Source organism: Coptis chinensis, chromosome 6, assembly GCF_015680905.1.
Source record: "Coptis chinensis isolate HL-2020 chromosome 6, ASM1568090v1, whole genome shotgun sequence".
Classification (NCBI taxonomy): domain Eukaryota; kingdom Viridiplantae; phylum Streptophyta; class Magnoliopsida; order Ranunculales; family Ranunculaceae; genus Coptis; species Coptis chinensis.
The window spans coordinates 93,444,120-93,471,292 of NC_141461.1; the positions used below are offsets into that span (position 1 = coordinate 93,444,120).

The 27,173-nt window shown below is 35.6% G+C and overlaps 2 protein-coding genes and 1 long non-coding RNA gene across 4 annotated transcripts; 2 read left to right on the forward strand and 1 right to left on the reverse strand.

Moving 5' to 3' along the window:
- Nucleotides 1–660: 660 nt before the first annotated feature.
- LOC147495538 (uncharacterized) lies at nucleotides 661–3,130 on the reverse strand. Of its 2 annotated transcripts, XR_015199908.1 has the most exons (4): nucleotides 3,061–3,130; nucleotides 1,988–2,086; nucleotides 908–1,051; nucleotides 661–709 (listed from the first exon to the last, which is right to left on the reverse strand). It is a non-coding gene; the product is annotated as an uncharacterized LOC147495538 (long non-coding RNA). The 2 variants fall into 2 exon arrangements; XR_015199907.1 differs by lacking the exon at nucleotides 3,061–3,130 and having other exon boundaries at nucleotides 1,988–2,320.
- A 10,453-nt stretch (nucleotides 3,131–13,583) lies between these two features.
- GH9C2 (glycosyl hydrolase 9C2) lies at nucleotides 13,584–18,664 on the forward strand. The gene is made up of 9 exons (XM_086564182.1): nucleotides 13,584–13,918; nucleotides 14,034–14,246; nucleotides 14,645–14,845; nucleotides 16,132–16,221; nucleotides 16,311–16,475; nucleotides 16,625–16,909; nucleotides 17,027–17,375; nucleotides 17,476–17,574; nucleotides 17,794–18,664. The coding sequence occupies exons 1-9, from the start codon at nucleotides 13,718–13,720 to the stop codon at nucleotides 18,090–18,092; spliced, it is 1,902 nt and encodes a 633-aa protein (XP_086420308.1). The 5' UTR covers nucleotides 13,584–13,717; the 3' UTR covers nucleotides 18,093–18,664.
- Nucleotides 18,665–19,406: 742 nt separating this feature from the next.
- On the forward strand, nucleotides 19,407–23,815 carry LOC147495540 (Leucine-rich repeat (LRR) family protein). Its single transcript, XM_086564183.1, has 6 exons — nucleotides 19,407–19,648; nucleotides 19,752–19,906; nucleotides 19,988–20,205; nucleotides 21,093–21,711; nucleotides 22,830–23,369; nucleotides 23,458–23,815. Exons 1-6 carry the CDS (start codon nucleotides 19,479–19,481, stop codon nucleotides 23,565–23,567), a joined length of 1,812 nt encoding a protein of 603 aa, XP_086420309.1. The 5' UTR covers nucleotides 19,407–19,478; the 3' UTR covers nucleotides 23,568–23,815.
- Nucleotides 23,816–27,173: the final 3,358 nt, after the last annotated feature.

Genomic DNA, 27,173 nt, shown 5'->3' on the forward strand with positions numbered 1-27,173 from the left:
TATGTAAACAAACATAAACGAGCAAAGTCACGTTTCATAATCTAGCCTTTCAACATTCCTCCATATTATCTTCAAGTAAAGAAAATGATTTGTTTAAGTAGGAAATGAAGCGAGAGCACATTTAAAAGGCTCCACAGTTGCAGCAAAACAACAACCTGCACAAAGGATAGCTTTTGGCCTCAAAAAGCATTTAAGAGAGAAATCGAAAAAATGGCAACAAGCAACAACCTCTCAATAGGCAATACAATTTGGGTAAACGCCAAAGCAAAAAACTGTTTTAAGACCACTTACCTACCCTTGAGCAATCATTCTTGTAAGAGTAAGAAAACTTCTGCATCATATCTAAAGCCTCGCATATTGTCACCATTATACTCCAACTTAACCCATGAGTACTTGCATTGTAGTTTCTGAAAAGAACCCAACACAAAACCAACCCCTAACAATCACAACACAACCAAAATACTAGTCCGTACAACATAATAGGCATATAGGTTCTAGTTGTATAGTTTCAATACATAATGGTATTCTTGCTAATCTCAAACATGTAGAAGGAGCTAGGTGAATAAATAGCAACAAAAAGGAGGGATTAGTAATAAGATGACAGGAGAGAATATAACAAATACCTTCCCTACTACAAATTGCATGCTCTCTAGACAGGCGGACATCACAAACATCACTTCACAGGAGGTAAAGGATTGCAACCCACACTCTGCATAGACCAGTCCAACAAAATCTTTAAATCCGTAAAACTCAGCGCCTATCAGGTTTTATGCTTATAGTTCAAGGTGTATTTTGTGTGTGCCCATTCAGAAAGAAACTCAGGTACAAATAAATACGGACCAATTTTTTAAGCCACTTTTAGCGGACATATCTATATCGAAGGTAAATGTGAAAGTCTGTGAAATACCTTGCTATATTAACCACATTCAAGAGAGGAAAGGAAGGATTATTTGACGGTGCAAATGTCAGTATGTCTGAACTAGAACTGGGTGAGAGCAACGGTTCAAGCCAATGGCGTCCTCATATCCTTGCAACATCAAGCGGAAGCCACCTAAGTACACAAATTTCATTAGTTATCGAAAAAAAAAGGGAATAGCCAAGTTATGAAAACGCATACCTAAGCTCTTGGATGCATTTGCTAGTCACTTCGGTGAATATAAAAGAAATGACAGAGTTAACTAATGTGAAGATGGTCCAAAGAAGCAAGAACAAGATACTATGTACAAGAAGTTGCATGCAACAGTATACAATATCTGCATAAGCTAAGAAAATATATTAAACAAACCCCCCCCCCCCCAAGAGCAAGTTCAGTAGGGTATCGATTTCTAACGAACCCAAGAACTACACATTTGTCTTTTGCAAACCAAAACATATTTAAGGCTATCTGACCACTTAATTAAGAAACCTAAATACCCTTGAGTAATCATTCTGTAAGTGTAAGGAAATTTCTGTGTCATATCTAAAGCCTTGGCATATTGTCCCTATTGTACTCCAAACCCATGAGTACTATCATTATATTAGCACCAAAGATTAATTCAATATTAAAATATCCAATTCAGCTCCAACAAGAGAATCCTTTTTCTACAACAAACTACCCACTTCCATTCAGGAACCCCATATTTAATATAACTAAGCTTGCAAATGATAAGATATTAAGTAGAGAACTTCCAAATACCTCTATCAAGTTTTAACTTCCAAAGAAGAAGGCATGTACAACCAATATAACTTGAGTGAAAATAAACAACCAACCTCACACTAGAATTCACGAGATCTCTAATTTCTAATTCGACTTACTAAGTAATTTACTTTGAAGGTGCATTAATACACTACGAGGGAAATCCACACTAGCTCCTTTGTGACTCACCACTTACTAAGAAACGAAACACTAAGATGCAAAAGAAAGATGGGCAGACGAAATGCATAAGAAATACACATACACAAGGTTGACTCTACAATGACATTCGCTATATGGAAACATATATGTTACCTTAATAGAATATGTGAGATATGAAACCTCCATTACTATGAGAAAGATGGCAGAAATTATGTCTTGTGACCAATCTTGTCCATTTTCTTCGACCAAACTCTGTAGAGCAAACGAAACATTCATGGAGTAAGGATTTCAGACACTAACAACTGACACAATAACATGCAAATAAATCGAACTGGAAAGCCAGTAATTAGTACATGCCTAAACTCAACACTAAGGCTCAACAAAGTGGAGGATGGTCAGTTAGTCACCCTTGAAGTCTAAAATTTGCGCACAACTAACACAGACTCAAAAAGGGAAAGGGAAATAATTTAAGGCTGTGATTGTATCTTTACCATGGAGACGCCAGGGGAATTCGAAAAAACATCGGTAATTTAATTAGTGTCTATTTGGCAAGAAGTGATCCAATCTGGGAAGAAAAGAAAATGAAGCCATATATGATGGAGGTATATAGAGTAGGGCAATTGTTAGAGGCATAGAATAACAAAGAGGTTCTATTCACGGGGAAGATAAAGACATCTTTCAATAAAAAAAAAGATAAAAATATAACAAAATAACGGGACAAACTGTCATTCTAATAATTTTTTGAGGTTATTCATATTCCCAAATTCTATATATGTATGTCCTAAACTATGCTCAAACCAAGCCTCCAAGATCATAAAATTTTACTCTTAATGCAATTTTAAAAGGAATTGCCGATTAAAACATACTTTGAATACAATAATATACACCAATATATAGATAGCAAAAATTATCAACTCAGATATTACTCTTTGAAACAAGTGTTACTCTTCCTATGATCTGGTTGAGTTATCAGTCAATGTCACATCTAATCCCCATTTCGATTTGCTACTAATCCAGGCAATGAAGGACCATAACTTGCATCAAGGATTTCACTTAAACCGATTTTCTTTGGAACCTTTGTTTTATGACACCTCACAAAAACCTTATTTGAGAGTTCCCAAATCTCTTGGGAAACTTTTGAGATGCAACTACCAAGTTAAAATTAGAAGAAATTGGATCATGAAGTTTCAAGACTATCAAGTGTACCATGTCAATATAGACATTACCTACTATGTCCTAACTCACACCACCTAGTAACCTCCTTCAAACTTGGAGTCACTATATCAGCCATTGAGAAGATGGCGAGAAGCTCCTCCTTGCAATACAGTCTACAATGTTAGATGTGAGCCCCGCACAACCTGAAAATGCACAAAAATGCTACTCATGTAGTTAATTTCTTGAAACAACACCTCTAGTTGTATTAAATGGATGGGTAAAGCAGTGGATCAGCTCTTTGCAGTCATGTTGACCCACTGGAAAGTAGAAAATAAAGCCACTTAATTGTTTAATAAGGGGTATATTCATTAGGATATTCATGGTGCCTTAGAGTCTTAGGTGCATATATAACATATAAACCGGCCCAACATGGGGAAGACCAGCCAACACATGTTCAATTTATAGCCACAAAAGTATAAAATAAAATCAACCATCAAATGTTTATTAAGGGCGTATTCCTTGAGACTCTCATAACCTCGTAACATATAAACAGATTTTCTTTGTCATGATTATAATGTTCTAATAATTCTCTTCACTATTTTTATCTTTGTCATGATTATAATGTTCTAATAATTCTCTTCACTGTTTTTCCCTAACCGGAATATCACAAAAAAACCTCATTCATTTTGTTAAGGAAACAAAGTCATTAAAGTCTAATATACACATGATACATCAAAACAAAGACAAAGAAGCTCTAACCCGGTTGTTAAACCAATAAAGATTTAACTTTTACGTCAAAGTTAGACTTAGCCGCAACAGGGAAACTATTGCAAAACCAGTAGACAAACACCCTTCAATAAGTAAACACTACAAATATGAGATAAAGGAAAAAGGAAAGGAATTTATAATCGAAAACACATGATAGTTTACTAAAAGTCTTCTCTTAATAATTTAAAAATCACTTGGAGAAAAATCACTCTTTAAAAAACCTTGGAACAAAAAATAAGAAATTAAACCACCAGATACCAAATTTGAAAAACACGGATAGAAAAGAGAACGAGAGGGAGCTTACCTAATCTGCTGCTGCAATTGGGAATAGCCTTTAATAATGCTTCTCCATGCCTAACAAGATGCGCCAACCTCCTGCTGGAACTAGTTGCTCGATCGAGATCCAGATTCTAATTACAGCGAAATCCGAGATCGACGGATTTCCATTTCGGTCAATTGAGAGAGAGAGTTTACCGGGGAGCGATGAAATTCATTGTTCTAACTGTTAGCTAGGGTTTACAATGAGAGAGAGAGAGAATCAAAAGGGGGAGATGGGTGCCTACCCAAAAATTGCCCGCTTCTTTCTTTTCTTTCCTTTTCGCTATTTCTTTAATTGGTTTATTACTTTACTCACGGATACAAACGTTATACAATACCGCACTAACCGTGACCAAGTTAATCAAAATTATTAAAATTATTATTTGCGATATTTTCTAACGATTGTTTTATTTACTAACGGATATTTCCGTGATAAAGCTGGTAACATATATAACCGTTACTGATGTAAAATTAGCACTGTTAGAAAATGGTAGTTTTGGTGTAGTGGATGTACATATATTAAAACGAAAGCAATGGAGGAAAACTAAACTTGCGTATGAGGGTCAAAAAGAGTGAGAAACATCAGTACATTACTTTATTTACTATGGACTGTACTTCTTGTTTAGTTACAATATAGACTTCTTATTAGTCTCTATATACAGGTTCAGTAAGTGACTATGAACCCCCAAAAATACTTTCCTTACGGTCACATCAAATCCAACATCAAAAGGATCACTACTAATTTTTTTCTACAGAAGAAGTATTGAAGCCCAGCGACAAACATTAATTTTATATCTGTGCTGTCAATTTATGCTATCCAAGTTTACATTTTGTCCAAGGCTATCCATGGTGATTAGTTTACATCTATAATGATGCATTAAACATAAAATGCATAAAAAAAAAAAAAAAACTCACTAACTAACTATAATAATCCTTTAAAAAGAAGAGTCATATTAGAACTAATTTACGTCCACAAAAATGCTGATTTCAATGACGATGTACATCGGGGATTAAGAAGCAATGAAACTGTTAAGCAAAAGGGTAGATGGGAAAAGAATGATACCTCTTTCGGAAAGATTGTAACGGCAGGATACGATTGATGAGAGAATAACATACATTTAAAACTGAAATAAGAGAATAACATACATTTAAAACTTGAGAAATTATCTTGACATGTATGAATTTTAATGCATTCAGATTTCAGACGGCAACTTATGTTGGGAAAATACCACATACTTAGGAGTAAATAAAACTAAAAATTCTCAATAAACCAATGGGAATTGTAACATTAACTCTGATCCTCTTGTCCATTCTACATCATCTTGACACCTAGAGAATCAGTGACTTTAACTAAAAAAATACATTGGAACGATTGTTCTGGGAAGAAAAAAAGTCATCCTTAGAATTGCATTATACGCAACCGGAACCATAACGAACAAAACCAAAAAAGAATGCAGTCAATACAGGAAATGAAAACACTTAACCAAGATCAGAAGTTGATAAATTTTAAGTTTGTTCCTAGTCAAACGGTCAAACCCACATAAAAATGGTAGGAAAGAACTAAAAGAGGGCGAGTGAAAGTGGATTAAACTTTGAAGCTAATTGAAATGAAACAACAATTGGATATCTGAAAATTTGTAAGATTTACATAACACCATTTGTCTATAGGTTAAACTGAAAAAGTAAATTAAACACTAATATCTGATAGTCTGAACACTAATCTGACCCCTTCAATGGAATGCACCCATAGTGCAAGAGGATTTTTTTTTTGGAGATGGAAAGAGATGTCTTATGACAACATGAAACATGTAACTTGAAAACACGTAATCCACAAAAGACTGGTAGATTCCCAGAGACGAAAATATTCATGGAGCTAGCGCAATAAAATCATTCACAACAAAAGGAAGAAACTAAAAATGAAATTAAACATAAATTATGTACTGTGTCATACATACCTTGGTAAATGATCGTTGAACTAAGGAGAACACTATTAATAATTGATAAGGCGCGCAAATGTACAATGATTGCTATCACTGTAGAAATAAAGAAATTTATAAGTAGAACGATAGAATGCTACCAAACCAATAGAAAGTAAATGTACTGAAAATAAGTCATGTTATCTGTAATCACTTAGATAAAATACTGAAATTAGAAAGAGGACAATTGAAGAAACTTCTTTCTAGTGAATCAACCTTGTGTAGATCAGTAGATCTATTAAGATGTTAACAATGGTTGTAATATTATGATCCATCCCCACCTTCCATGTCATCAAGGTTTCTTCCATTCACCCCACTTCATGTGAAATGACAATGAGTTATTGCATTCGGTTTGCAGATATTGTAGTCCCCTTCCTTGAATTCCTTGGAGGCTTTATCCATAAGTCCATGCTTGCAAAACACATAAGCAATTGCAATTGAAATGCTCTGCCTAATTTAACTGTTTTGTCGACTTCAATCATTTCCACCAAAGCTCTTCCGCTAGATATAATCCTCCTAGGCACAAAGATCTAGTGCATGACATGGAAGAGCTTTTATACTATTTTATACTACAATCAGAGTACAACAATAATTTTTTTGTTATTAAAAAGATGCTAATTGATTACCCATAACACCAAAAAACATTCAAAATTCAGCGTACGGTAAGTCCTACAACATGGATGAGTGCTCCATTGATTTATGAATGAGGCATGACCCGGTTCAGAGATCACTGTCTTAGGGAGCTACTAAAATGCTCAACCAGAGACATGTTACTCGAGTTCAATGTTAACACCTTTTTTTTTTATCGCAGTTGAGGACTTGAACCATATAGGTTTTTCATTGGGAGTCTAGTGCATGAAAACAATGCAGTGGAAAAGACCATGTGAGCTTTTTGGAGATAAAACGAACAAAATACTACATCAAATGACAATTGACAACAAAGGAAAGTGTATCAAGCCTTCATACAGATTGCTCAACTAACACCAGGCTAAAGTAATTTGCAAAACATCTCTAAGTAGTAAATCGTAAGTATGAAATAGGTAGCTCCTCACACTTCACGACTTTACCTGAGTAGCAGGGGACACTATCATGATTCAGGAACTATTGTGCGGAACAGAAAAGGATTAAAGCAAGAACGAATCCTAATGGTTCTTTTGAAGATAACGATTCTGCCATTGATTTTCTTAAAATCATTAGCCGGTTTTCTCTCCTTCAAACGAGTGTTTTATAAGATTTGTGTTAGGCATTAAAATCCCAATGTAACATGTGTGTCATAAGCAGGTCCTGGACCTTTCAATAAGTTTCTTTGACGGCATAAGATCATAGGGGACTCGAGAAAATATGGAGTTTCTATTCGGAATATATACATGCCCCTTGAGACCATTCACAGCCATAACATTAGTTTGGAGGCATTCAAAGTCAATATGTTAAATGAAGTTAGTCACCTAAACTCTAAACAAAACTTGACTACTACAAACATGTAAACAACTCTTGCAGGAACACATGGATATAAGCATGGTTCTACTCATGAGATCTATTAAAAGCGCTTGTGGGATGAAAAGAACTGGGCATTTTCCAGTGTTAGGATAAACAAATATTAGGTTCATTGAATAACTCATTTATACCCTATGTACAATAATATGTACAAATATGATAAATACATTCCCCACAATAACAAATATGATAAATACATTCCCCACAATTACTATGAACACCTGTAAAAAGGCATATTTTCCTAAGTTAGTAGACCTCGGGAAAGCTGCGGTGGAATAGTAATATAATATAGTATGTTATACAACATCAGTATAACTCTTTATTTCCATCCTCCTTTATCTAGGCTTGTACCATCAACAGCGCAAGAATGCATTATTATATAACTTAATAACTTAATTAGTTATTAGTAACCATATGATGAGTCAAGAATGAAAGGAAAAAAAACAATAAGCAAAGAAATGTCTAAGTTATAAAGTCACCCTATTGCAAGACAACATATAACGAAGTGTAGACTGTAAAAGTAAAAAGCACTTAAATAAGCCTTGGAAAAAGGCGAAATAAATTGTACCAAACCAAAGTTGTAAACTGTGGAAACACAGGAATCTAAAGCATGAGTACTCTCAAACAAAAGTACATGAAGGAACGAAACCTACCAAAGCAAGTTCTTCTAAGCATACCTTAAAGAAGCCCATAATCCCAATTCGATTGACATTGTAATGAAGCATTATTCTTTTTGCCAACTTGTGTTTGACAAAATCATTAGACCCCAAAATACAAAAATAGGAAATCTTATATGTTAAGGCAGCTAAATCTTATCATGCTTTTCTCAAACAACAAAAAATCATTTAGAAGATGAAGGTGGTGAAGAAGACACAGAGAAACGGGAGGAAAGAACCTCTTCGCGAAAAAAAATGTTTTTTCTGCGATTGCTTGCAAATCAAAATCAGAAAATTTGAATAGAGTATTTGTTTCTTCACCGGTAGTGTTATGGACGAAGAGAGACGAAAAGAAAGTGAATTATCGTTTATTCATGAAAAAATTAGCGAAACGGTGCGTCGGGTTATTGTTTCAAGAACGGAGAAGAAGAACGAATGGTTTATTTTTTTTTTTTAATTGGGAAAAACGGTGTCTCTGTTTCTGAAGACGTTGAGTTTTATACTCGTGGGAATGCTTTACATTACCCATTTACCCTTTCAATGAAGAACAAAAAAAAAGTGGCTGTCTAACTTTCCGGTACCCTTCCCATTAAAAACTTTGGTATAAAACCGGGAATACGGGAACTAATTGAGAAATTTGGTATCCACTTTATATATAAGATTACTGTTGTAGAAATTTATTCTGAAAATGAACATAGAAACAACATAACAAGGAATTAAGACATTATATTGAATAATAGTGTATAGTTGGAGGAATAGCTCATCGAAGCATATAAGTACTTGTCATCACGCCAAACACAAACATTAAATGACAAATAATCTACAAATCAAATTCATAGTAACCAATCTCATCTACATTACGATTTTTAGTAACCAATCTCATCAACTTCACATAATTGTTAGTGGGTTATGATTTTTTAATTGGCAGAATACATCTTGAATGAGATAGCTAAGAAAAGGGGAAGCTGATATCTTGAAATCTACTTTGCAGGCTACAATCTCCTATTACTTCAAACTATTGTATAGTGGTCACCACCATCACCTTAGTGATGGAAATAAGTAGTCCATTTTTAGAAGAGGATACGAACGTTTTCCTATGACAACATATGTTTTTTTTTTAATGGTATGACAACATATGTAAAACCTTCTTAGTGGGTTAGAAGAAAACACAAGTCTTTGAAAAGTGTTAAACTAGAATAGACAGAAAAAGCGGTGAAAAAGAGGGTTCGTGAGAGAAAATAAGGAGAGAGAGAGGACGAAGGGTATAAATGTAACTGTGATTTTGTCAAAACTACTTTTTGTGTAGGAGACCACGTCTAAAATGAGAGTAAAACATCTATGCCATTTTCAACAGGCTAGAATGGAATGATGTTTTATTCAACGTACGATCCATAAATTCACCGTGATTATTTCCACCACATTAAAGATTTAAAGAGTTGAAACTTGGAAGACTTGGGAACACAGGGTACACAAAACCGTAATATGATTCTTTTCGTATGAAATGGTTGTTTTGAGATTCTGCATCCCTATGCCTCCATGCGGCAATATGAATGGAAGAAAAAGCAGTCCAACTATTTGCAAAGAGTAAAGAGAAAGTGCAAAGTGCTCTATCCTGAGAAGGTACAATTCCATTGTTTTTTTGGGTCTGAAAATCTCCGTAGTCAAGACTCAAGACACAATCCTCAACGGCTCAACCAAACAGGTTCCACTTTGAAAAAGAATGTTAGATGAGAATCAATTTTGGGGCCAAAGTTCTTTATTCAGTAGTGAGGGTTGAGGTAATTGTAGACTGATCCAGTCCACATCCTAAATCCCAACTTCTACCACATTTAAGTCCCACTACTCTAATATAAATTCGATGTCCAACCTTTTGGTGCACAGGCATGCTAAATTGCTAAGTTCAGCTTAGTGCCTTTGTTGATCTGCTATAGCAAGATTATCGAAAAAAAGAAGAAGAAATTTTCTATTATTCTGTAATAAAATTCTTTTTTCTCCATTTTTTTTTTCCATTTTCAAGTTATGAAAATTCGATAATCTGAAAACACATTTCACTAAAATTCTCTCTTTGAATTATCTAATTTCGCAGTTGCACAAACATTTTTCTAGTTTTGCGCCGCTCAAACACCAGACAATTTCGTGATTCGAGGAACTCTTCCACAAAATCAGTGTTTAACTGTTTATACATTCTTATTTTTTTATAAAAATAAAATTCTCAACGAAAAATATATTAACATAATATATGTGTGGACTGAGAACTCATTAACTCAATGAGACAAGCTGACTTTGATGTTTGCAAAACAGCACAACTAAACTATAGTCTATAGACCAAACATTCAAATACCATGTGCCTTCAAATTATTCCGAACGTGGCAATCATAGTTAGGTCGGTTTCCATGCAAGTGTGACCAGAACATAGCACAAAACATATTTTACAGTTTTAGGGGTTCTCATTTACCGTACAAGAAAAAGAGGAGAAGGGGGTTGGTTTTCGGTGGATTCGTCGCTGTAACAACACCGGTGCTATCCGGTCATCACGGAGGTTGCCGATTTGACTTTTGAAAATTCTTTTTCATTTAAAATTCGAAATTGCTCCTTGATTTCGGCTGTGGCCGTTGATTACGGTTGGGAATAAAGTCCCTCTTGGGTCCACTTTTTGGCTTATTTGTTTTACTAGTTTAAAATAGGAGCATGATTTTGTGTAATCGGATTTAGAGCTGCAATTTAACTGCTTTTGGTCCATGATGCATTCCTGGTGCACATCAAGTCAGCAACCAGTCAACCACTCAATTTTGCGAAACTAGTATCTTTGTTGTGGTGAAGTGAAATTCAGCTAACAACTAGTTTCGAAATGATGAAAAAACAGGCAAGAATGTGTTATTGGATGAAGGTAGGGGAAATCCATAGTTTCGAATGGAATTACACACAAATATCATGTCGGTGGTTCCTGGTTGGCATTTTAAATAATTTGGTTAGAAATTGGGTAAGAGTAATTGCTATTTGTCCGGTTGTAGGGTTTCCATATCTTCTCCAAAATCAGATCACAGTTAGCAGTGGCCTTTGCTGATCTGGTGTATTAAACCAGTGTTTCCAATCCAAATATCTCTTATGTTTTTGCTTTTCTAAATAAAAATAATCAAAGAAAAAATGGAAAATGCCGCAATCTTTTGATCATGAGTTTGCGACAGACTAATTTTGGAAATGATAAAAAATTATGCATGCCATGTTGAAACTTGAAAGCAAATAAACTTCAGTGCCTTGGTCGAAAACTAATGTCCAATTATGTACTCCTAGGCCCTAGCACTTAATATAATTCAATACTTGATATGCAGACAATGACAGCATCATAGCACAAAAGTACGTTCATTTTTCATGGTGTGTAGCGGCACTGGAGAGTGGAGATTTTATCAGCGTTTATAGCGCAGATAATCCCGTTTTACTCAGAGTCCCTCTCTTTGAACTTTTTACATAACTCCAGATCTGTGATTAGCTTTTACCATCTGTACGTCACAGTGGAAAATGAGTTTATATGTATTTCCTCGAAAGAACATCGAATATTTTCAAATTTGTCATTTGTCATTTTTATTTTGATAAAAAAAAAAAAAAACAAACAAACAAACAAGAGAAATAGAACACCGTTCTTTTAAGTTTTAAAAGTAGAGTTGTCAAAACAAGGTGGAACAAAATACAAACCACATTATTCTTCAGTATAAAAGAAGAACAGAACTAATGGGCGTGACACTTGAAGTCATGATTCGTTTTATTGATCAAGAAAATGAAAAGAACAGAGATAATAGTTTTTTTTGGGTAACTAATAGAGATAATAGATGAAAGAGTAGGATTGACCTTTAGTTTCGTGTTTTTTTCCCAAGCAAAATCAACATAAAAAACCAATATTAAGGAAGAAGTATGGGATTGGAGATAATCTAACAACCCATACGAAAATAACAATTAGTTTCTCCTCAAGCAATACTTTCCCGTGCATTATTATTTTTTTCTTTAAAACAAGTATTGCTTTATACTGAATTGATATTTAAATCTGTCCATTTTTCATTCCAAAACAAATTTTCCTTCTTTTCTTTCCCATAACAAAATTGGAAATTGAACGCTACTCGGTGAGAAAGCTTGACGTGTTCACATTTAAATGAGCTAAAGTCTAATGGAGAAGCTTGGTTTTGCAGATTGTTTCAAGGGTAATTAAGACAATTAAGATGGGAACATATAACAGAGTAAAAGACAGTAGCGCAGTGCTGCAATTGTTGACTCATATGCTGAACCATTCTTTCTTTCTCCAGTGAGCTTCCTGGCTCAAGCTTCTAAAGTAGATAAATAGAAATTTTAATGAATTGAAACAAAATAAATATTAAATTTCTTTAAACTTTTAAAGTAAATTCTACGGACAAATCTGTTGAACACAGGCACCGACCTTACTCAGTAGAAAGGTAGAAATCCCCCCACATGGCACTGTCTCCTCTTTGATTCTCAACCGTTTTTGGGTCCTTTCAAAGCTAAAGTTAAAAAGAGTGGTTATTCCACATTTCCACATGAGTGCCTCCACCAAAAAGAAGAAACAAACTAAAAATTCATAGTCTGGACTCTGGACAGGATTAAGTGATTAACCACCAAAAGCCCAAAATTTCCCTAAAGTTTGAGAAAATAAAAATTATCTAAGAAAATAGTGGCATTAGTTTCCATAAAATTGTTTAGGTTAGTTCAAGACTTAAGGTGAGCAAGGTCTCAGAGATATCAAAATATATTTTTTGGCTTTTTACTACTTGGCACAAATAAACCATTGTAACAGGACCCAATCCTACAACTAGGAGGCGAGAAGCACAAAAAAACCAATGTCTCATTTGATTTCGACTGGTCTAAATTTCAGAAATTGTCTAAATTATTAGCAAACAAGATCCCTGATCAATCTCCGTGGCTCTCCATTGCATACAAACAAAGTTGAGAAAGTAGCCCCATCTAAATGTCCATGATCAATGTATTCACACATTATTTGTGGGGTGTAATTGCTATAATCTTGTACACAATTTATGTTGTGTAATCGCACATTTACACTGTGCGTGATAAACTATGCATTATCACATTGTTTGGGTGATTTTATGATTTTTATCCACTCAGTGAAATTTAGTCACAACAAATAAAATAAAGAACAGTTAAAATTAAAATAACATATAATTTGAAAGAGTAAGGAATTAGTGTAAAAACCAAAAAGCATTTAATAATCCCTGCCAAGTTTCAGGCCTCTTGGGACCTCATCAATATATAGTGAGTTCAAGCCATTCCCATTTCTTCATTCTCTTCACTCTCTCAAAGAGACTTTACTCTCCTCTGTTTTTTGGTAGGTTTTTCAGAAGTTTTAGCTGATAAACCAAGCCACATTTCCATTTCCCCCAGTTATTATCTTCACATTAAGTGTACATTTTAGGAAGAAGAATTGGTGGGCTTCTTTTCTAGATCTGTCTCTATAGTTTGTTTTCTGCATTTGGGTTGTCTCTGTTTCTTTTTTCATAATGAAGCTTCAACAATCAATTTCTGTTGTTCTGTATGTGTTACTTCTTTGTCTTCCTTATACTCTTGCTGGTCATGATTATGGTCAAGCATTAAGTAATAGCATTCTCTTCTTTGAAGCTCAAAGGTCTGGTTATCTTCCTAGTACTCAAAGAGTTAAATGGAGATCTAATTCTGGCCTTCAAGATGGAAAAGCTAGTGGGGTAATCTTATTTTCCATCCTTAGTACTTCTAATCATACATTTTTACTTATGTGAAGTTCTAAAAGTTTATTAACTTAGTTGTATTGATTTGTTTGTTTGTTTGTTTGTTTTGTAGGTGGATTTAGTGGGAGGGTATTATGATGCAGGGGACAATGTGAAATTTGGACTTCCAATGGCATTCACTATAACAATGATGTCATGGAGTATTGTTGAATATGGAAAACAAATGGCTGAAAGTGGAGAACTTGAACATGCCATAGAAGCTGTAAAATGGGGTACTGATTACCTTATCAAAGCTCACCCTGAACCTAATGTTTTATATGGAGAGGTAAAGAAAAGTTTAATTTCTTTCATTTGTTTTCTTTCCAAATATCATTTTTAATTCTTAAATAAATCTAGAAATCTATGGTTTTTAACTCGAGGTCCCATTTATTTTTTGGTTAAAAAACTTATTTGTTTTGCTTTATTAGTGTTATTAACATTAGTAGACCATTTTGCTTAGTTCATAAAGTTCGTACGTACTTTTGATATTTGTTTTTTCTCTTTTAGTCAATGTAATTGTTGCTTTCATATTCATAACCTATGTTTTGAAAATATTTGTGTCTGTGGATAAAGGACAATATAGTTTGGTTAGCTAATTAGCTATAGTGCTTAACTGAATTATGCTAATGTCCTTTTCTCTAATCTTATAAACGTAAGTGCTTAACTGTTAATTGTTTTATTTAGGTTGGTGATGGAAACACTGATCATTACTGCTGGCAAAGGCCCGAGGACATGACTACTGATCGCCGCGCCTACAAACTTGATCCAAGCAACCCTGGGTCTGACCTTGCCGGTGAATCTGCAGCAGCAATGGCGGCCGCGTCGCTTGTTTTCCGACACCATAATCCAGCTTATGCTAATGAACTACTTAAACATGCTGAGCAGGTTCGGCTATATCATGCTATTTAGTATCTGTGGTGTGCTTATTTAGCTTAAAGGGTATTTTGATAATATGACTTAGTCAATTTGTGGGCCAGGTGAAGTTATTGTAGTTTGTGGTTATTGTTGCCTTTAGGCGCACGTTAACATGCTTCATTTGTTTTATCTAACGTGGAGAGACTGAACTTTATCGCCGAGTATCATGGGTACTTTTCTGTTTGTGTCGGCTCATTAATTTGGGCCGTACGATTGAGTTAATGTCTATCTCTGTGTTTAGATCTGGACCGTCAGTTCCAGATCCGTTTAAGGTGCTAGGTGTTTACTCTGACCATGTGGAAACATTTTTGATGGGCCGTAGGAGTGTACAACAACACATGAAATGTCTCACATACTTTTCAATTGTGGATTTTACCAAAACCACCCTTGTGTTAGGGTAATATAATAATAATATAACGTTGTGAGCAGCGATTGCTCCTTATTTTAAAAATTGAAATTTGCACATTTTGTATATGGTGTATGCTTGTATTTTGTGCATCCTTAACTGTACCATTTTTCCGCGAGTGCACAAAATTTTGTTAAACAACTTCGAAAATTGAAAAGGTGATAGAATAAAATATAATTATCAATTTGTGTGAAAATACAAGACGATGAGCCTGGCTAGTGTGGTCCATCGGCAAGATTTTGGGATGTTCCTAACGGTCTGATGTTTGAGCTCATACTTGGAAAACGAAGGAATAAATACAAAATTAATGGATATGGTGTATTCAAAAGATCCTTGGGTTGCGTGGTAGAGTTATATCCATATGAGTGTATGACAAAGTGTAACTGGTTTATTAGTTTGCCTACACGATAGAAAGAGTATGGCTAAAAAGGAAAAGTACAATCTTGCCAATCAGGCAATCACATTTTACTGAAATTGGACTCTAGCTTTATTAAGTGGTACATCTTATCTAAGAATCGTTTCAATTTTTCAGAGTGATCCAACTTAATAGTATTAGTATTGAGGAAAGTTTTTAAGAGTTTTATTTAAGTAATGGTTTATATCTCTGTGGGAATATGAAAAATGTGTAGAAAACGTTTTGACTCCCTTTTGAGTATTCTAACAATTCAAAACAAAATGTACTATAAGTTTTCAAGTTTAACATGATAATAATGTAACATTACAAAAAATCCTGATCGATGTGGAACCATTTTGAATTGAGTTATGAAGAAAGGATTGTTATAGTATGTGCACATGAATTTGTTTTGTTCATTACTTCATTATCTAATTTCTGTTTGTTATTTACTTTCAGCTATTCTATTTTGCCGACAAATACAGAGGTAAATATGACAGCAGTATTCTAGTTGCACAGAAATACTACCGATCTTACAGTGGATACGCGGTAAGTTGTCCTCATTTATCCTAAAGCATTTACTAGTTTCCACTGCTTGAATGAATTGCTGATATAGGTAATGCTATTGGTTTTTGTAGGACGAGTTGTTGTGGGCTGCTGGCTGGATGTATCAAGCAACCAACAACGAATATTACCTGAATTACCTTGCAAAGAATGGTGATGCTTTAGGTGGGACTGGTTGGTCCATGACTGAGTTTGGATGGGACGTGAAGTACGCTGGTGCCCAAGTTCTTGCTGCTAAGGTATAACCACAGAATCCCTTTCCTAAGGACTAAGTTTCATGCTCGATCTTTCTGCTTATGATATTCATTGTTCATTGTGCATATATGATCCAAGTTATTAAGGATTACTGTTTACTGAGTTTCCTAGTTCACCAATTTCATTCCTGCAGTTCCTAATGCAAGGGAAGACAGGCCCCGAATCAGCAGTATTTGAAAAATTCCAGCAAAAAGCTGAGTATTTCATGTGTTCTTGCCTTGGAAAGGGAAGCCGAAACGTCCAAAGGACTCCTGGAGGTCTTCTTTTCCGCCAACGGTGGAACAACTTGCAGTTTGTTACAAGCTCGTCGTTCCTACTTACTGTTTACTCTGACTATCTGACTTCAGCTGGGAAAAGCCTCAAGTGTGCTAGCGGAACTGCCTCTCCATCTGAGCTTCTCACATTTGCCAAATCTCAGGTACAGTCTCTTTTAAACGTGTACTTTAGATTCTCCTAGGCATTTTCTTGAGCATTCTCATGCCTTCTAGAATGTAATATTTATGGGGAAATGACTGGTCAAACTGATTAATCTCAGGTCGACTACATTCTTGGAGACAATCCAAGAGCAACGAGTTACATGGTGGGGTATGGAAGCAACTACCCACGTCAAGTTCACCATCGAGCTTCATCTATTGTTTCCATCAAGGTTAACCCCTCGTTTGTCAGTTGTCGTGGAGGCTATGCTACTTGGTATAGTCGTAAAGCAAGTGATCCAAATCTCCTAACTGGTGCCGTTGTTGGAGGGCCTGATGGTTATGACAACTTTGCTGATGAGAGGGACAATTATGAGCAGACTGAACCTGCAACCTACAACAATGCTCCACTTCTAGGCGTATTGGCTCGACTTCATGGAGGCCATAGCGGATACAATCAGCTTCTTCCAGGTATATTTCGTTCTCTTTGGATTATTTATTTTCAATACATAGTCTGAGTACTTGCAAGTTCTTTTCGTTCGAATGTTAAAATCATGTCCTGTTCTTGTAGTGGCACTTCCTGCTCCTAAACCAATCGTCAGCCAACCAAATCCTGTGCCACGACCTAAGCTGACACCAGTTCCACAACCCAAAGTAATTCCGGCTCCAGGTATTTTCATCCTTTTAACTGCTCTTTCTCCTTGAACAAATTTAGCAGATTACTGGTTTTCAGATTCACATGGCTCAGGATAGTGTACGATGAAATACAAAATTTTAGAACTATACTCTGTGCTTTAATTTGTAATTACTATTAATCTGTCATTTTGATTTCTTATAATGAAGAGCATTCCGGTTACATATTCTTACATTGAATCTGATTTATGAACAGCCAACTCTTATGGTCCTTTTGCCATCACTCAAAAGGTGACAGCCTCGTGGATTGCAAAGGGAAGAACTTATTACAGATACTCCACCACGGTTACCAACAAGTCTACCAAGACACTGAAGAACCTCCAGCTTACTATATCAAAGCTTTATGGTCCTATATGGGGTCTTGCCAAGACCCGTGGCTCGTACGGATTTCCTGAATGGGTTCATTCTTTACCTGCTGGGCAAAGTCTAGAGTTCGTATATATTCACTCAGCCCCACAGGCTACTGTCTCAGTCTCTACCTATAGCTTGGCTTAAACAGATCGAGGAAGGAACACAAAAGTAAGACAAGGATTTATTTGCTTGGTTTTTCTGGGGGTGTAATCTAAGAGTTTTAGAATTGTGCAGTTATACAAAGTGCAGTCCAGAAAGGTTTCGTTAATGTGAGTGGATTTCGTTAGAGTTTTAGATGAAGTTAGGTTTATGTTTAATAAGAGTGATAGTATGGGGGAGAAAGGTGTGACGAGACCAAAAAAGATACTGTGCTCATCCTCTTTCTCCTCCCTTTCATTTGGTATATTATATAGAATTGAGAGATTTGAGAGGGAGAAAAAAAAACATAGTGTTAAACAGAAGATATAGGACGCAGATAGAAGAGACTTCGCATACCCGTTTGAAGGAGTTCTCCAGCTTTCTTTGTATCTAAACAGCTTCGGTGGGTTTGTCATTATCTTTTGTTCTTTTTGTTGTGTGGTTGTAAGCTTTGCAACCTTCTTGTTTCCTATATGAGTAATGTTTGTGAAACGAACGTACATGTAATGTTTGTGAAATGAACGTACATTTCCCTTTTTCCGCAAAGTTATCTGTGCTAAAGTCACTGTTTTGAGGAAGTTCTGCTTATGCTTTGAAGTTTTTCTACATGCTATTGCTAATTGCTAATTGCTCATTTCTTTTTCCTTCTGGCTTCCGGCAAATCATCAATACAACATGTTCTCAATGTGCATTTGATAGAAACCTACAACACGGTCCTCCTTAGCTTCCAATTGCATCATGATTTTCTGAATTTCAAGTTCATATACAACCAATGTTCTATTCGACTATTTTACCAAATACAGTTTTCCTGACATTCAATCTCTAATAGATGAGAATGATGGGTTTATTCACCAGAAATTCCGTTATTTGTTTTCTGTCACATTACCTGTGCAAGTGCGCATCTTATGGTAAGTTGTTTATTAGGATTTATCATGCCAATCAAACCTAAAAAAAAAAACTAACTTTCAAAATCTTTTTATCGAAAGTATTTCAAAATATAACACCAAGTTCTAATCTGCTCTAGTGCAGTCCATAGGCATTTCAATATATCCCATCAGTTTAATTGCTCCATGTATTTGACAATCCTATATCCAAGTTCACACCAGTGAATTGAGAACATTACAACTGGTGCCAACGCAATTTCACCAGTGAACTATAAGACACCGCGTGGTGCACTGAATCACTCTGTGAGACCGTGAGTTCTACGATCGCATGCAGCATATTAGAAAACAGCGAGGTGCACTGAATCACTGAATGACCCCACGTGTCGAACATCGCACTCTTTTCCACGCTCGCGGTCTTCTAAGATCGCTTCATAAGTACTTCACCTCAAAACACACACTTTCATTTAACAAAAAATTTACTTCTTCTTCAAGAAAAAAGAAGACGGAGATGGAAAGTGGACTAGTTGAATTATGTATTTCATCAGCAAGTGAAAGCAAAGAAAGTATAGAGAAATGGAGAAGACAAAGAAGAACTCTTGAAAAATTGCCCACACCTCTAGCTGAAGCTCTTCTTCGTCGTCTTCTCACTCGTCGTCTCGTTTCTCCTTCTTTACTAGAGTAATAATATTTGCCAATTAACTTTTATCCAATTATCATATATTAGTTTGATTTGATCATTGATTTGTTTTTTTTTTTTTTTTTTTTTTTTTTGAATTGTTAGAGTTTTTCAACATTGTATAGAGGAGATAAATTTAAAAGGTGAGAATTTAGTGGATGCGGAATGGATGGCATACTTGGGTGCATTCCGCTATTTGCAAACACTCATCCTTGCTGATTGCCGGAGTATTACTAGCTCTGCACTTTGGCCTCTTACTGGTACGTGTCTTTCGGATTTTTAAAACACTGTTGATTATAAAGGTACCAAGATGTTGAGATTTTGTGTTTTCTTGATCACAGGGATGAATAATTTGAAAGAGTTGGACCTTTCTAGATGCATGAAGGTAACTGATGCTGGTGTTTTGCATTTGATATCGATTCGGAACTTGGAGAAGCTTTCTGTTTCTGAAACTAGTCTGACAGCTGACGGGGTTGCGCAACTCTCTTCTCTTAAGAAGTTGTATTCATTAGATTTGGGAGGTTTACCTGTTACTGATAGTGCATTAAGTTCACTCCAGGTATACTATTTTCATCTTATTTTCGTTTCGTGTATCTTGTTTTCTTCATGATTATTCATTTAATTGTTTTTCTTGAGACTGTAAAGCTTGTGTTACTTATGATTTTGTTCAGTGATATGTGACGATGGATTATCTGGATCAGGTGACTACGGAATATGAACAAAATTCTCTGGACTGTTCATAGACTAACAATTTCTTTTTATGCATGAGTAATGTAAATTAAATAGATACAAGTGTACAATGACTCTAGACAATATTATACCCTAGAGGCTAGAATCTCTAGAATGGATTAAGACTTTTTGAACCAGAATCTACTTCTCAATAGATGCATCATTCGTTTGTGCTACTCCAACGTATCAATTTTGAACTACTTGTCTTAATTCAAAAAAATTATATTTTGGAATAAAAAGATGGAAAAATGGCCTACTATGTGAACAAAAGGAGAATAAACATCAGAAACAAATTATTGCTCAGCTGAATTTGAAAGCCTTGAAAGGGATGCCACACACCACCCCTGATTAGACCAAATAACAGCACTGCTTTAGATTGAGGTATATGTATTTGGGTTGTATATTTGTATGAGCTTATGAGTTTGACGTAGTCAGCTGATACATAAGTTGTCCCTTTTTTTTCGGTTCAAGCTGCTAAATCAGCTGGATACGTATCTTTCTCTAGCAGACTCACCTTTTCATTCTGTTCATGTCTCCTTTTTTTTCTTTAGTTTCACCAACCGACTGGTTCATTCTCTTTATTTGGAATGTAGTCTTATTTATCAGGAAAAAATAAACGTAGCTTTCTTGAAAATCTTGCTTTCAGTAGATTGTTATTAGGTTGACACGCTAGTCAAGTTCAAAGAAGGTAACTATCTTGGTTTCTATTGTTATTAGGTGTTAAGAAAACTGGAATACCTGGACATGTGGGGAAGTAAAATATCAAATAATGGAGCTGCTTTACTTAAAATGTTCCTAATGTTAAAATTCTTGAATCTTGCTTGGACCAAAGTAAGTAAGGTGCCTTATCTGCCTTCGCTTACATCCTTGAACATTAGTAACTGCAGCGTCGAGTCCATATTTGAACAAGGATATTATGGCGTTAAAGCTCCTCATCTAGCAATGCTTCATCTCTCTGGCATTGAAGTGACAGATGTTCATGAAATTTTCTCTTATATTGACCCAAGGCGACTTTCCTACTTGGATTTATCAAATTCATTCCTTCACAATTTCCAATTTTTGGTTAACATGACTGCTCTGGAGCACTTGGATGTCAGCTTTAGTAGAGTAGAAGATGATTCTGTTGAGTTGATTGCGCATGTTGGTACTACTTTGAAATTTCTTAATCTAGGCAACACAAGGGTCAGCTCGGCTGGTATAGAGTGTTTAGCTGGATGTATCCCGAATGTTGAAACTTTGATTTTATCTCACACTGCTGTTGATGATACTGCGCTTCCATATATTGGCATGATGCCTTCTTTGAAAGTTATTGACTTGAGCAGCTCAAACATTAAAGGTATGTCTTTCCACTATGTAAGGATCCTTTTGCTACTAGTGTCAGTACTAAACTTAGGTAGCTCTCATGGTGAAACTTTGTTTAACGTTCTTCCATTAGTTCCATTTGATATTTCCATATCTGAATCACCCTTCACGTTTTGCATTCAAAAATTGTTTTAAATTTTCTAAATAATAATTTATGTTTTACATCAAAAACTTTCTGAGATCAATGTCAATTTTTAGCATGTTATTAAACTCTTGGAAGTATTAGAGATGGAAGTTGAAATGCCTTGTAACTTCATAAATGTTTCAGATCCCACTAACATCATTATCTCCCAACTTGTTCAGATAAATATTTCCTAATGACTTATGCTATTGACTTGTAGGTGTTCTTTTTCTAGTTTTTCAGATTTCTGTAACTTCGGTTATGGAAGTCTGGTTTGATGAGGTTGAATAGTTTTGAAGCTTCTGCACGAGATGTTTTTCATCTCTAATGCTATGTTTCTGTTGGATAAAATTGATTCAGTAGTCCATCCTACGCTGTCAATTTGTCAAAGGCTACGAACAGGCGCGCCAAGGTGCTACCTGGACACCTAACTGCCTGGCCTCAAGGTATCGGTGTCGTATCATGTGTATCATGTCCCAATACGGGTACAACACCCAATGAGACGGATAACGGTATGATACAGGTATCATAGCCTTCAAGGCGTCTATGGTGCCTGTTGGGCGTGTCAATGACTCGTCCCACCTTCGCCTTTGTGAACATAGAGTCCATGTTCAAATTAAAAATATTTTGGTTCTCCAGATGGATTGTTTGGCTTATCACTGCTCCAAAAAAATTGTATTATTGTTATTGATGCTGACATAGTTTATTTATTTAGTTATGCCAGGAGATCTCACTTATGTTAGGTGATCTCTTTTAGGGAAGCTATCTAAATGTGGCCATTGGTCAATCCGACTTGTTGACAATGCATTGTATTTTGAATTTGTAGTGTCTTACTTTTCTGCTAACCTTGTGAATTTGCATATAAATCATTGTCATGTGTGCAGTAGAGTACTTCATTCCTCTTTTAACCACAAATCATTGACTTGTTTCCTGTGTTTGTTGTTTTGTGGTCCTAACACTCGTGATATCAGGTTTCTGTCACTTGGTTGGGAATGAGCTAGACCAAATTCTCTCCCTAACAGCATTACAGAATCTAAATAGTTTGGAAAGGTTGGATTTGGAAGAAACCCAAGTCACGGACGGAGCTTTGCAGCCTCTCTCTTCTATGAAAGACTTGATGTTTCTGTCTCTCAAAAGTGATTTTCTCACGGACGCCTCGTTGCTCTTTCTATCGTCATTGCTAAATCTAAAATTTCTGGGAATTCGCGGAGCTGTATTGACTAATGCTGGACTGCTTTCTTTTAATCCACCTCCTCTATTGGAGATTCTGGATTTGAGGGATTGTTGGCTTCTAACTGAGGATGCTCTGTTATCATATTGTGAGAGTTATTCTCAAATTGAAGTGAGGCATGAACATATTCACAACTGCACTGCAGCTCAAATTGTCTTTCATGATTCATCTGCAATACGTGGAACTTCAAGGCCTGTGATACTAAGACCAAAGTTGGCCAAGTCGTCTCCGGCCAAGACGTGTACACCGTGTATCCCATTCCGAAAAGAGGTTTTTGTAGGTATGTATTCTTGCTAGTCATTATACATGTAGACAATGGTTTGCTAAACTCACATGATGTTTATGCTTCTGATTTATCTTTTTAATAGATGAGAGACTGAAGTACAGCAGAAAGGAGCTACTGGAGTTGAAATCCTCACCTTTGCCACGAGTTTCGTACCTATTTCACAATGCTCTCGAGTTGCTCAAAATCCAATAATTGGAGGCCATACTTTTCAAAAGTGCGAAAACTATCATGACTTGTCACGAATTATTTTGTGTGTATCCGTTTGTTAAATAAATTAGGGTTTCGCCGGCAATTTTAAGTTTTGGATGCTGTGTATTGCTTGAACAAAGAACAAAGGCTTGCTTACTTCAACCAAACAATAGTTGAGAGTTGTTCAAAATCTAATGATTGGAGGCCATCCTCAATAAATTGCTGAAAGTATCATATCAGTACTTAGATTATGTGGTCGTTTAATTAAGAGTTGCCTACATAATGTTATGGCCGGTTAGCATTTGAGTCTGGATGGCACTCTATCGAGCAAACAAAAGCGTCTAAGTATTGCTTCCCGTATAAACTGATATTTTCTAGATCAACTACTCTTTGCATGTACCTCGGCTTTCGTTTCAATTCGGTCAGCAATATATCAAAGGCCGCTCTCTTGTTGAGACTGGTAAATGTCGTTGGGGATTGTAAGAGTTAGGAGCTACGTCAGCCAACACTTATCAACTCTATACCTGTCCAACATTGCATTTTCGTGTATCAGGATCATCATTCATCAAGATGACAATGTCTAAATTGTTTGCAACACAGATTGACGATTCCGGTTCCTTAATTAGTGAGAACCAATTAATCCATGTTAACGATTCAGGCACTCTGTCACGCATTTAATCGATGAAGGCATTTTTGCGTACGATAAGAAACTTCTCCATGCCTGATGACTCCATGTTAGCATTTTAATTGGCAACTACGAGAAGTTGATGGAGTTTCTTTTGCGAATCCTGTGATACACTAAATAATCATACTTACCATACCGTAAATGTGTTATTTAGTTTGGGCTTTACAAAATGTGATTAAGGTGGAGGAGAAGGGATTTGTAGATTGGGAAGACCGAGTTCGTTCTGAGTGAACTGCCTGCGTATCAAGCTCTCACTTCTGGGGGGAGAGTTGAATCAGGTCTGACGTAGTTCATGTAGGTAGTATTTATAGTCGTTGAGCATGTAGATCTGCGCAACACGTAGTACTGACAAGTACAAATGTGTGGTTGAGATCAAGGATGAGTGTAGGACTGGTTTTGGTAGGAATTCGACCTGTAATGATGGAGAGTGGTTGTAGTAGTTCGTATATTGCGGTAGTGGGTTGTGTAAGTATGGCCCTGCTAATGATTGCATCTGGACAAAGGGATGATGTCATAAGATGAAGCGTTCTGCGTGAGATCGTCCGTTCGACTTGCGTCACCCTAAAAGCTAGTAGGACGAACATCTTAGATCGGGTGGTGATGTCGTTGCTTGTAGTACGAGCTGAAATAGACCACCTACATGAGGCGAGTTGCTTATGAAGCGAGCTCGGAGGACGATACCATGAGGTCGGTAGGATATTTTTGCTTGGACGCGTGCCTGATATTCATTAGATGTGAATATTATTCCCTCATACATACCGAATGTTTTGTTTAAGCTTCACCTGTAAATAGTAATCAAGACATGCTAACTGGACTAACTGCCTAACCTGCTATACCTAGAAGATTTTGCAAGGGTAAACATATGCACTCTGGACTGCTTGTAACTCTCTTCACAGGAAGATATTGGCCATGTTTTAAAACGTGAAAGCACGACGCGAGGCTTTTAGCTTGCCCTTGACGCAAGGCATAAGCCTCAAAGCGTAAAGCGTAAGGTTTTTTTTTTTTAATTATGAAAAATTGCTAGCTATGATGTAAACTAGGACACTCGCATGTAGATAACAATTGTGATTTACTCGAAATAGAGCTAAGGAGCCCCAATGCCATGCTGTCTTAACGTAGTCGATTAACCTAACCAAGCTAATGAAACTTAATCTCAGGTCCGGCCCACCTGAGAATCCAAGCAACTCTGCATAAAAATATACAAGGCCCCAAAAATAGTTTTTGAAAAAGGCCTATTTGGCAAATCAAGTGAACCATAAACCAATCAAACTCAAAAATTGGAAATAAAACAAATCACAATAAACAACGGAAATATCTCACATATTGAATTTCTTCATTAATTATTTGACGTAAAAATAGGAAAAAGATATGTAATAAATGATCGAAGATCGAAAAAAAAGAAAAACATATCTCTTCTCAACTACTAGATATCTCTCCAACTGTACTATATACTTTATTAATTATTTGCCTAAATTAGTCAATGCGTTCTCTAATACAAAAGAAAGAGTAAAAAAAAATAATAATAAAACCCCTCATTCACCATTTCACCTTTCGATCATCTAGTATCCTCTCATTTTCAAAATTCTTTATTTACAATTGTGGATTTGTATTAGTTTTCACTTTGATTATTCACCTAACTCATTTGATTCTTCTTCAAGTAAGTTAGAGATTAAAATCAATTTTCCCTTTCTTAAATATTATTTTAATAACTCAATTTAATTCCAAAGTAATCTAGTCTAATTTAGTGTTGTATATATATTTTATTTGCGTGCATTACAAATTGTCATGTGAATTGTGAAGTGTGCAAAGGAGTCGTTGACTTCATCAAGGCGACGATACCACTATCTTTCAATCTTTCATCTTCATTTAAGCATTAAACATATCAGGTTCTATTGTTCTAACTCAATTTCTTGTTAATTTTTTTTTAAAAAAAATGCTTCCTAGAAAGTGTCAATCTGGACATGAAAAACGTAAAAAGAGACAAAGACTTTTAGAACTAACTCAATCTCAGAAAGGAGCCCTTGATAAATTTATTCTTAAAGAACCACAAGGTTTAGGAACAAATTCAGATGAAAATGAAAATGTTGATGATCTAGATAACAATGGAAACGAAAATGTTAGTGATCCTGACCCTATTGAAAATGATAACAATGAGGATGCTGGTGTTATGGGCCATACTGAAAATGAACAAGTCAGTAATTTTGGCAACGAATAACCAAGTCAATCCATTCCCTTACACATTTATGACCCAAGAACTTGATTGGGACAATCTTGACATATTATCTAGAGATTTATTAGTAAAAAGGGGTCCTATAAGGGACCTATTAGTCGGAAAAGGACCTAAAGATAGTTGTTATAGATGTTTCTCTTCAACATTTTATACTCGACATTTACCGAATGGATTTACAGAGGATAGAAAATGGTTAGTATATTACAAGGCAATGGATAAAGTGTTTTGTTTTTGTTGCAAGTTCTTTAAAAAAGGTTTTCAAAAAGGTTTGTTGGTAAATGAAGGGTATAATGATTGGGGCATCTTAGTACTAGGCTTCATCAACATGAAACAAGTACAGACCACATCATTAACATGATCACTTGGAATGACTTATGTAAGAGATTGGAAAAAGAAGAAACTATTGATAAATATGTTCAACACCAAATTAACAAAGAGAAAGAACATTGGAAGGCAGTATTACGTAGAATAATATCTGGTGTGAAATATCTTGGTAAATATAACTTGGCATTACGAGGAACAAATGAGAAATTATATGAAAAAAACAATGGAAATTTTTTAGGCATAATTGAAATGATTGCAGAATGGGATCTAATAATGCAAGAACATGTTCGGCGCATAGATAATAATGAAATTCATTATCATTATCTTGGTCATAAAATACAAAATGAATTGATAAGTATGTTAGCTTTTG

Excerpts from the sequence above, each read along its gene's own strand:
- LOC147495540 (XM_086564183.1), top strand. The coding sequence starts at position 19,479 with ATGGAAAGTGGACTAGTTGAATTATGTATTTCATCAGCAAGTGAAAGC. Across the intron at positions 19,649-19,751 it reads GTTTCTCCTTCTTTACTAGA|AGTTTTTCAACATTGTATAG; the intron begins GTAATAATATTT and ends TTGAATTGTTAG. Across the intron at positions 19,907-19,987 it reads TGCACTTTGGCCTCTTACTG|GGATGAATAATTTGAAAGAG; the intron begins GTACGTGTCTTT and ends TCTTGATCACAG.
- GH9C2 (XM_086564182.1), top strand. The coding sequence starts at position 13,718 with ATGAAGCTTCAACAATCAATTTCTGTTGTTCTGTATGTGTTACTTCTT. Across the intron at positions 16,222-16,310 it reads GATCTTACAGTGGATACGCG|GACGAGTTGTTGTGGGCTGC; the intron begins GTAAGTTGTCCT and ends TGGTTTTTGTAG. Across the intron at positions 17,575-17,793 it reads CAAAGTAATTCCGGCTCCAG|CCAACTCTTATGGTCCTTTT; the intron begins GTATTTTCATCC and ends ATTTATGAACAG.